Raw genomic sequence first — 12,080 nt, forward strand, 5'->3', positions numbered from 1 at the left:
AGATGAATAAAGCTATTTAAGTACAAATACTGTCAGCAGAGGGAATGGACGTGTTTGCGGCACCTTAGCCTGACATAGAACATATGTTAGTATAAGGTTGCCAATTGCTGCAATTAAAAAAAGAAATTAGAAATGCCTAATCAATTGACACATTTAATTGCTTATGCAACCATTACTTCTGTTCTCTTAGAGAAAGAAATTTCTTATATATTTCATTATCATTAATTCAAATTCTCCTTAGCTTCTGCAGTCATCCTACTGTATTACAGCCTGTTCCTCATGGCTTACCTTAGCTTTGCCATCCTGTGCAGACATATATCCAACACACATGCTCTCTGTTGTATGGCTCCACAGAAATTCCACTAGAAAGGAAAATGCAAGAAGTTACAAAAAAGGCATTGGTTTAACATACAAGATGCAATTGAACCAGACTGTGACTTGAGGAACAAATACAGCAAGGATAAAAAACAAAGACCAAAAACTACTTAACAGAGCAATTAAATCTCAAAAGAAACAGCTACCAAACAAAATTTTCCTGAGTATTCACAGTCACACACTGCAGAACTATGAACCACAATGAGAATGTTACTTGGATGACATGGAGCATCCAAGATGAAAAATACATCAACTCCAATTGCAGTTAAAAAATGGACCAGCTTCTAATGCAGTGGCCTTTTCCACCCATCAGAAAAAGCTGACAGAATTTCTATTTGCCTGCCTCAAACCCAGACAAAAGCATAAAGCCAGGTGACCCAGTATCAGCAGGTAAAGACTCAGCTGTTAGCCTGTATCCCAAGCAGGACACAGGCACACATGCAAAACAATTCAAATCTGCAATAGGGGAATTGAAGATATGGATCAGGCAGGAAAGACATCTGGTAAAAGCAAAATTATCCAGCAGAAAAAGGAGAGAAGTATGATGGAAACAGAGTAACATGCACAGTAAGAGAGATTTCTAGCAAAATCAGAGGAAGTCCTGGATTCAATAGTATGCTGAATTACACACCCTTTCTTCGTGGAGAGTGTAAGGAGCACTAAAGGTGAGAGAGGAAAGAAAGATGAAGAAGAAACCCCTAGCAAAGCACTCCCAGGTCTGATTACCTGGACTTCCAGCACCAGATAAACAACAGCAGCTCTCTGGTACTGCACTCACAGCTAATTTAGGATATCAGGGTTAGATATCCTAAAGCACTGCCATGGATTGCAGGGATAATGATTAAGAAAACTAATCAGTGCTCACAAGTTTTATTAATGCCTGTTAATCCAGTAAGGAGCTGTCCTGAAGTCCGAAAGTGTTCTGATTTATCAGCTGTTTAACAGCCTGTTCCAGTAATCTCTAATTGCCTGATACATATGCAGGTATCTTTATGTACACAAACACACTCCTACTCAGCTGCAACACAAAATTCAGACAAAGAGCACAGCATTCAAATGTTCAGTTCTCTCTTAGTGGAGCTTTATAAATTGCCACACTGTTTTCTTCCTGCTCTCTGTCATGGTCATTTTTCTTTGTATTCATGAAGTCCATAATTTGGAAGGGGAGAAAGAAAAAAACCAGCTGATCAGAATTTAAGGCATTTCACAGAATTTTGTAAAAGGCTTTAAAAAAATGCACTGAGGCACAAATTCTTTCTCTGGATTATGGGAGGTGTCTTACATGAATTACACAAGATGCCTTGAACAGACATTTCCACAGATTTCTTTTGAGAGTGATTTTCACATATTGCAAAAAAAGCATCCCTGGATGGGTTTAAAACTTTTACTCATTCCTATTCCTCACATTCCTTTAGGATGAAGGTCACAGCCTGCTGAGCACACTTATCCTTTGAACCACATCTCCTTGCATTGCAATTAAACCAGAGCAGGAGATCAAATGTTAGGTGATCCCAGCAAGACTTGAAGATTCTGACAGATATGCAGATATAATCATAAAAGAAAAATTAACTTCATGGAGGTGTGTACTCTGCTCCCCCACAACAGATTTGTGACAGATACCACCACAGGTGAATCAAAAGCTTTCACAGAGTGAAACATATCCAGCACAATCAATGTGTGTTGGAGGTGCCCAACCTCTCCATGGCACCTCAAATGCTCCACTGCCAGTGAAAGCATATTTTTTAAAGACAAATTTAAAATTTGTATTTAGATTTAATAAATTTAAATTTAATTTAAATTAATTTTTAATTTAATTTCATTTTAATTCCTATCTTTCAATTTTGAGAAGCTGAGAAACAGTTCAGAATAAATACCCTCAAAATATTGTATCTTTGCCTTTGAAAACTACCAAAAGCAGCTTGTACTAGCAGAAACCTTATTGTTAGCCATTATAGGTAGTGAACTATACTGAAAATTCTAAATTACATATGAAATATCTTCAGATAAGTATATTTTCAACCATTTAATAAGTCACTTCCTTGCCATTTTTTCAATATTAAAAATAAATAAAGATTATTCCTGTAACAAAGACATGAGTTCTTTATTCTATACATGAAGTTTTTCAGTATTAACCAATTTATTTTCAGTCCAAACAAACAAAAATACTACATATGTTTAATCGTGTATTATCTCTGCATTCATTATAAGATAGGAAATTTCCATGGTACAGAAAAAGCACTGTATTACAATTAATCTCTGCTAGTTCAGTGGAAAGAAAACCAAAAATCAATGGACAAATAGTCTTTACTTATGATGTACATTATGTGGGGATTTTATAAATTAATTTTTGAGGAAAATGTGCCAAATCTTCATGAATAGAATATGTTCTCTTACATGAGTGACAAGCATTACATGAATAGAAAAAAATTCTCTCACTTCCAGATCTCAGGAATTGGAGGTTAGATTGATCTTGTTTGTTCTTACTTAATCAGACTTATATTTTCATTTTCTTAACTCTTTTTTTAAGGATAAAATTTATGTTGCAGGATGCTGTTGCACTAGGTAATGTCACAAATGGGTAAATAATAATAAAGCAGAGTATTACACAAAGGAAAAACACTTTAACTCTGGTAACATTAGATAGGTCAATGTGACCCAATAAATGCACACATAGCTGCACATCTGAGGAGCACCACAGGAAAGGAGATGGCACAAGTGTCATCCTGAAGTAATTCATATGCCCCCAATCCCAAATTCCTTCCCTTAGAGAGACCTTACTGTCTCAGGGCTGTATTTCCACCTTGTTCTGCTCATATCTACAGCCTTCAGTTCCCATCTGTTCCTCCCACACAAACCACAGGACAGTTTTCCATAATACACTTTTTTGCCATAAAGCAGCAAGAGGGATTGTGTTTCCACGACAGAAAGAGGGATGAAGGGTTGTAAAACCTTTTTGGAACCAGACAGCTACTGGGAGAGGCAAAGTCCAGGTGATTTCAGTATGAGCAGCAGAAAGTTCTGTTTGGTGCAAATGCAAATAGTAACTGTGATTTATTTAAACTGATTTTCCTGGCAATTACCAAGAATAAACAACTTTCCTTATAAATTCTCAGTGCATTCTCCAAATTCACATATTTTCTTATGCAAAAAGGAGGGATAAAGAACTTTTTAGAAAGCATTTTTTAAAATTAAGCTACTGAGAAGCAGCAAACAGCTACATGCATTACTCCCAGCTATAAATGCAATTTTTCCTATGAGGAACACATCCCACCTCACCACAAGCAACTGTTGTATCTATGCCATAGGTTTAGAAGGATCCCACACAATCCTCTGAATGGCAATTCTGCTTAGAAATGATGAGTCAGAAAGAATGCTCTTTTCTGGAGTTTTGTTAATATTAGCCTTGTTTGTTCCCTCTTTCACTTTATAGATTTTTATTATTTCAATGTCAATTCCATTTTGTTTTCTCTGTGGCTTTCAAACACACACAGAGATTTCACTTCACCCTTCATTTTAAATTAAAATGAGCAATAATTCCTTACCTAGTAAAGTTGGCTTTTCCTGTGAGGATTCAGGCTCTGCTGAACACCTGCAGGAGCGGAGAACGATCACACCTCCGAGCACACCATCTTCATTGGCTAGGAAAGGTGAACCTGGCCAAAATCATGGGGGAGAATTACTTGCAAGAGAAACAATTTCTTGGGCATTTTTTTCTTAATTTGACTTTCTGCCTTTTCCCTTTAATCTTGTCACTAAGGGTTGAAAATGACAGCTCAAACAGTGCTTTTACAAAAGCATCAGTTCTCTTTTTCCTACTGTTTCAAAAGAATAATTTTCTGGAATGTTAATCTACTAATTCACCAGCAATCAAAAAAATGAAGAGCTACATGGAACACAACAAAAACATTAAAAATTATATTTGTGAGTGCAAACCTCAAATGTAATTTGGATGGACCAAGGAAAATATAATAATGAAAAACGGTGTGTCAAGTTGAAAAACAGTTGTGGCTCAATATTTAGCTCTTTCTGTTCTATAGATTATATAAAGACAGATCTAAAAAAAATCAAGCAAATTTAGGTGATTTTTACAGTTTATTCCTTTTTGCCAACTTCAAGCCCTTTGTACAGAGGCATCATGGAACTGCTATACTGTCTGCCTTGCTGTCCTTTTTACAGTGGCTCCTGTGTTGTTAATTTACAACATAGGACACAAGAGTCTTCTATCAGAAGCTGGAAAAGCTTTAAAGGTAGCTGAACCAAGTCTAAGTATTTTTTCTCTGGTTTGCAATTTGAAATAAGATTCCTATTGCTTTAAATGTAGAAACAATGGTATAATTTACGTACAATTTAAAATGTCTTGAGCCACAAAATTAATCAAGTTCTTGCACTTAGGCCCATGGACATGCTAGTTACACATCTGCATTATAATGCCTTTTAAAACTGAACATACAATTGCAACAGCCATATAATGTAATTCTTTTCAATTCTTTCTTTTAAATAAATTAGTGTACGGGCACTGTAATTTGCCAGCCACTAGAACTTAAGAGCAGATCTATTCATTAGTCTCCTTTAACTTGCCCACAACTATCTGTATGATTAAAATTACTCCTTTAATGCAAATAACAACAAAACTGCCCAATAAAAAACAACTTTGAGCATTACCATAAGGAAAACTAAAAGCTTCATTGTGTTTTCTCTAAACATTAGAGCAGCCACCTTGAAAAATGATACAAGGTGGCCACTGCAATAGAAGCCCACATTGCAGGAAGATAATAAATGCAGTGTGCTTAATAAACAATAATATCTTAGTTAATTTAATGCAAACAGATTATTATCTTTAAAGTGCCACTTGCTTTGTAAAAGAACTATTACTACTTACACCTAGTAATACACCTCCTGTATTACTCACTGACTGTGACCAAGTCCCTGTGAAACAAGAATCCAGCCCATGATAAGGTAGAAGATAAAACAGGAAAATATGTTTGGTTAAAATAGAAACACAAGGCTTGGAAAGTTGTGAAGGGTTTTACCACCCAAGTCAAAATGAGGCACTTCAAAGACAAGGCTTCTACCTGAACTCGGTCTGCAGACCTAATCTTACACTAAACTGCACAAATTATTTAGGCTCTAAGCCATGGTGAAAAGTCCAAGCTCTCTAAGCTGTGGTGAAAAGTCATTGCAAAGAGACAGAGAAGCTCGGGTTTCTTTTTTTAATAAGCAGTTTCTCCTTCCCTTTCAAGAGCTGTGAAAGATTCTTCCACGGTTCTAGTGAAAAATATTAATTATTTCTTTAATTAGAATGGCTAAAAATGTTCTACTTCATCAGAACACAGCCAGCAAACAGCATTCACAGCAGACAGCGTGTTCAAGGGCACACACAGTAAAACACTGGGACTGTATGAGAGCACATAATACCAGACAGCAACTACTGATTATAGTTTATAGAGTTGGTTCCACTGAAGTCTTGTTCTAGAAATGCTTCCATTAGTTTAATCACTTATTTTAGGGATTTTGTTTCTCCCGCACTCTGAAAAAAAGAGATGAAAGAGCAGTCTGTAAATAAGCTAATTATATATTTCATCATTTTCCCAGTATTTTTGTCAAATGTGCCATCATGACTGACCAAACTGTCAGCAATCTGAGTAACTTGGATATGGTCTTCTGAAATTTCACAAGGCTTAGCGGTATATTTCTTTCATTGCAGAGACTCTGCAGCAGAACAGTAACACTGCACTTCCATCAAAAAACTTCCATTTTTACAGGGATTTCTTTGCAGGAACAAAATATTCATCTTCAGTGAAACACAGAATAAAAAAAACAAATCACTCAAAGTAAGTGGTTTTTTTTGAAAAAGGGTTTAAATAAGTAATTTAAATTGGAGCTTCAAGCACATAAGACAGTCTTCAGCTTACAACTTAATCCAAAAAGATGCTTAACCTCTACATGAAGAACTGAGAGCCCCAATTCTGTCAGCATAAATAGCATTTATTTATTGACATTCAACATGGTGTCCATTATACCGCCCTAAGTATGCACACAATTGTTTTCTGAACAAATTACTTCCTTCAATGATAATGCACCATGGAAACTTTATTACCAGTCCACAAAACTCAAAGGCTTTGAAGACCACTCAAAAGTTGGAAAACTGACTGTATTAATTCAGCCTTTGCTGAAGTACACTGCCACCCTACTGCAACTAGAAAACTCCAGAAGAGGATTTACTTAACAGCAGTGCTCCTGATAAAAGTGTGATAAAAGTCTTAATTTCAGCACCCACAAAACACAATAGATGGGCAAGACATTGACTTCTTTAAGAATAACACAGGTTGGGCCCTTGGACTAAGAAGAAATGTTATTTATGCCACATGAAACCAGGTCACACTGCACTAACTTTGTAAGGTCTACTGGTGTGAGATGAATAAAATTACTTAAAGTGATTTTTAGCAGGTAATTTGAATGAAACACTGAACCAAATGTCTTTAAAAATTGTGTTATGCAAACAAAGCAAGAATGGCGGGAGACATTATCTCTCCTACACACAAAAACATAGCCTTGCTTGCCTTTTTGATCTTCTACACCATTTCATCATTACCTGCAGAATGAACATTATCCTGGAATGGTGGCAGAAGTCTAAAAAAGAACATCCCCCTTGTTTCCATCTCCAAACACAAGCAGCAAATGAGGACACAGTCACTTGCACTACTACCCTGCAAAGATCCAGGATCTTCCCACCCACGGCCACCCTGCCTCCCTGTTTCTGTTCAAGGCCTCCATTCCCAGACATCAGAAGGAAATTGAGTGACTCCACCCTCTCCCGTCCCAGATACCTTCAGCAGCAAGTTCAGCTAAATCATCTCTGCAAAATCAGCGACAATACAGTTTATGTCTCCAATTCACTGCCTAAGTTGTAAAGAATCAATCTCTAAGAAGCGTCAAAAATGAGCTGCCTACAATAACATTACAATATTCTATGTTACAGTAAATTCAGGCTGTTCCTCTGCTCTTAAAAACCAGACCCTAAGCCAAATTAAATACATGCTGAAATGCATATTGTTTAAAAGTTACTTATTTTTCAATTAAAGCAATTTTTCAAAAATGTTAAAAGAGGGATTAAAATATAATACTTTTTTAAAACAAAGATCTTTCTAGATATGTGGACCTACTGATGATTATAATTATGCTAAAGAGTGTATTTTATCAAACTAGACAGTGCAAATGAGTAGGTCTACAGCAAGCAAAATTCCACACAGCTGAATGCTATGCATCCATCACTGGATCTGTAAAAATAATGGTAGAAAACTATTATACTTTTTTTGGTACATTATTATACTTTATTTCTAATGAGAATCCATGTACCATACACACAAGTTAATTTGACTGTTCTCAAAACACTGAATTCAAAGGTTAGGAACATATTTCATTAATTTAGTTCTGAAATTCATTCATTACAGCCAATCCATTGAGAAAAACAATAACAGAGCAGACTTTTGTAAAAAATAACAATATAGCTAATGACTTTTTTCTATACACATTTAATTAGTATTTCAAGAGGAGGAGAAAAAGTGGAACTGAAATACTGCCATGTACATTAGAGGCAGAATGGTTTCTCATCAGAAAGAAACAGTGATCTGGCTCCCACCTCCTACACAATTTTTGGAATTCAGCCACACCCACATTTCCTTCTTTGGGCACAGCCCCGCCCACATGCCCATATTTGGAATTCAGCCACTTCCATATTTCCTTATTTGGGCATAACCCAGCCCACATGACCATATTTGGACTTCAGCCACTCCCATAGTTCCTTATTTGGGCATAGCCCCTCCCACAAGTCCTTATTTGGTCATAGCCCATGCACAAGTCCTTATTTGAAATTCAGCCACATGCACATTTCCTTATTTGGAATTTAGCCACACCCACGTGTCCTTATTTGGTCTTAGCCCCGCCCACATGTCCTTATTTGTATTTAGCCACACCCACATCTCCTTATTTGGCACAGCCCTGCCCACATTTCCTTATTTGCATTTAGCCATGCCCACATTTCCTTATTTGGAATTAAACCCCTCCCACATGTCCTTATTTGGCATAGCTCCACCCACATGTCCTTATCTGGGATTCAGCCATGCCCACATTTCCTTATTTGGAACCTAGCCACTCTGTACTTTTCAGAAAAATAGGTTTTCCTGTAGAAATTCAAAATTTAGTTAAAATACACCAAAAATATTGTTTTCCACTGCAATAAAACAGAATTGCTGGATAAATCTTTGATCTAATAGCTTGCTAATGACAAAATTACAAAAAGCTGGGACTTTAAATACCATTTTAAGTCTCATGAAGCCCAGTGTTCCTTTCCCAGTTACGCTGGCAGAACCACTGAGGAATGTGGGATGAAAGATCCAAAGTAAAATTCCAACTGCAGCATTAACTAATAATGTTAACACTGACTGGCCACAGCAGAGAAAAGGGGTAAGACAAAACCAAACAAACCCTGTATTTCATTAGTTTTGGTCAAATCCTTACCTTCCCTAGTCACAAAATTATATTTTACAAAACACTTTTCTTTCCTTCAAAGCTCAACTACTCTGTTATTACTATGTGACATAGAGAAAGCATCACTACATTTTTATTTATGTATTTTTGTAGGTTATTAATCTGTAGCAATGGTCTCTCAAAAACAAGCAAGCAGGTCATCACAGCTACTCCACATTCCCCGATCCCATCAAGTTCTGCAAGAGCAGCCAGAACTGAACACCATGACCCAGGTTCAGCTGCTGATCAGGAACAGAACTGAGAGTTTTGCAAGTGTTAAAGCAAATAATGGCCTCAGCATTCAGCCTTGCTCTGCAGGAGCTACAGTTACAGGTGAAGAACACTTTGTCTTTAGCATCTTTTGTAAATTAAAGCTCTGCTGTGATGAAGATTGGTCCCTCCAGATCATGGGAATGAAGCTGTTCACTTCTCATATTGCACCTTTTTCCCCCTTTGTAGTTACTGCACAGAACCACTCTAGCACAGATTCAACACCAAGCTGTAAATGAAGTGTTTTATTTACACTTACCCAGCTGCTCATCAGATGTGCTACATTCACACTCTTCCATTGCAGAGAAACCATTACCAGCTTCATTGTTTACATCAGCTTTCAAAGGCTTAGAACTTGGGTCTAAACACTGGCTGTGGTGTGATGTAATCAATTAAGTGCTTCAGCATCCCCCAGTTTTAACAGAGGGCAGTTAAACAATTCTAAACCTTCTTGGGCACTGTGTGAGGGAAATTCTGGCTCTTTCAGATCAACAGGTACAGATCACCTTGGCCACTGGACTGTCAGCTTGTGCACAGAGTGTGGTGGAAGTGAAGCTGTTTGCCGCCATTTCTGCTGTGTATCCCAGTAAACTCCAAATATAACAAGCACTAAATGAAGCCTGCTTTTAATTTCATGCACCATTATTTGGTGAATGTTTAAGCACAAGCTGTCTCAATCAGAGGTCTTTATATTTCATGATACATCAAGTTACAACATCTATATTGAATTTTTAAAGAAGCTGCAAGAGAAAACATTTGCACTTTAAAACTTACAGATAAGGTTTTAAGAAATTAAATAACTGAGGATACAACAGACTAATAAAATCCCAATGCTTTTGACATGAAGAAGCATAGAGAGGACCTATAAAAAAATCCTTGTGGAACATCACCACATTGTGTTTATGAAACTTCAGGATCACTTCATTCTCTTCTGAAATCCTTTTCTCTGTGTCATGGAGAAGCATAATAATGCTTCCATAGTTTGTTTCCTCTGCTAGAAAACCACAAAGGATACTACAACACTTAGAGCGATCCAGCACCAAAGGAAACTAATCTACTATAAAGTAACTACAACACTGTGCAGTGCCAGTCACAGTCTTGTAACTGTTGAAGTATGAGGCTTTTTCCTCCCCTACAAGCATAACTAATAATCAGGAAATTAATTTTCTATGATTCTTAGCTGTCCAAAGTCTTGCTCAGAAGAGAGGATTTTGACACTACATTTTTAGAAGGGAAAGTGTCAGCATTATTCTTCTGCTATTACCTTGCTGCAGACTTGGCTCAACTGAAGTGCAGTTTAAAAATGCAAGAATAGACAAACAGATCTCTGCTAAGGAAAGAACAAATATCACATTCCAACTATGTCTTTCAGCTCATTATTTTCTAATACTTCATAAGAAGTTCTAAAGTACCATTGGTAATGCTGCCACTGTTAAAAGCCCAGATTTCCAGCCAATGAGATGACACAAATATTTACTCTAAGTCTACATTAGAGTCTACAAACACAAAGTTGGCTGTATTTGAAAGGAATGATGAGTAACAAAATCCTCCCTTCTTCTGTCTGGAAGGTATTTGTGTTTACAGAACACCATTCTTTAACTGTGAACCAAGCCTTCTGCACTCTTTGACTAAAGATATGGCGCCCATTCCATCTACAGAAAGTCTGTATTTCATTTCTCTCACCTCTGACTCAACCAGCAGTTGTGCATTCTCCACAGTAAGCTGGCTCTGAGAAAGGATGAGAGAAGCACATCTGACACGAGTTTGCTCATCACCTGCTGTTTAAACAGCACTCACTGTCTAAGCCAGGCATTCCCTAGCTGGAAGGATTCCCAGGGCTCTGCAGAGACTCAGAGTCCTGTAAACAGGAAGCAACAATCTGATGGCAACTGCCAAAATCAGCTGTTCATCCCTGTGATACAACTAACACACATTTTGACGTCTGATAAAACATTCTAGCTCAGCTTTGTCAAATGCAGGGTCCTTTATAATGCCTGGGTCCATTATAATTCTGGTGACAGTTTGACAAGACCACAAAGCAGGGCTCTAAGGAAGGCAAGGGAAGCATCCAAGCCATCAGCAAGCAGTCTATTACCCCATTTATCCTCATGTTTCACTGTAAGAAATTCTGCACCATAGCACACATCCTGGGCTATCAACTTGCACATCACTTATAAAAAGCCACAGCAAAAAACCTAATTAGTAGAAACCTACTGTTTTTCATGCATGTTTTTAACTGTTGCACTGTATTTGCCACGTGTAACTTGACATTCCATCTGCAGAATTGCCAAGATGGCCAAAATTTCTCTACCAGCTACAACCTCAATACTATGTCACAGGTAACCAGCAAGATGTATCTGGATTTTGGTGTTTTCCTCCATCAGTCTTCATTCACAAGACAGATGAGCACAAACTAGATTTTACGTTTTCTAATCCAAGCACTTCATCTTTACAAAAAAGAAAGGTGGCGTTATCTTTTTTCCCCATGTCAGCACTGCCCAGAATATAACTGAGATACTACTGAGTATAACTGAGCAGATACTACAATTTTTTTCAAATCTTCTTTTCAATTTAATCCTGTCTCTCACTCTTTTCACTTTCTGCTGTTTAGCTGGGTTTAGTGTTTTCCCAAGGCAATAACACACTACACTGATATCCTGGTACCTCTATCTATGCAGCTCCTCTTTCTCTACAATTGATAGCTCAGGTGTAACAAATTCTTCAGCAACATTTAATAGGCTCTTATCTCCAACAGAAACATTTTCACATTTCCACTAAAGAACGCAATGGATGTATCAGAGAGGAGCCAGTAAACATTTTATATGCAAAGTGGTGGCAAAATACATTTGCTTTAAACAGCAAAATGAGAATTGTGTTTTTAGCTAACCATTACCAAACCTAAGAAAATC

General features: G+C 37.2%; 1 protein-coding gene across 3 annotated transcripts in view; it reads right to left on the reverse strand.

The window, feature by feature from the left end:
• Positions 1 to 12,080, reverse strand: part of TASP1 (taspase 1) — a 79,422-nt gene that overhangs the window by 11,242 nt on the left and 56,100 nt on the right. For all 3 annotated transcript variants that reach the window (XM_063152538.1, XM_063152539.1, XM_063152537.1), the window contains exons 12-13: positions 3,918 to 4,028; positions 289 to 362 (exon numbers count right to left, since the gene is read on the reverse strand). In XM_063152538.1, the coding sequence (XP_063008608.1) occupies positions 289 to 362; positions 3,918 to 4,028 (185 nt within the window). The remainder of the gene's footprint in view (positions 1 to 288; positions 363 to 3,917; positions 4,029 to 12,080) is intronic.

Source organism: Melospiza melodia, chromosome 3 (genome assembly GCF_035770615.1).
Source record: "Melospiza melodia melodia isolate bMelMel2 chromosome 3, bMelMel2.pri, whole genome shotgun sequence".
NCBI classification, from domain to species: Eukaryota; Metazoa; Chordata; class Aves; order Passeriformes; family Passerellidae; genus Melospiza; species Melospiza melodia.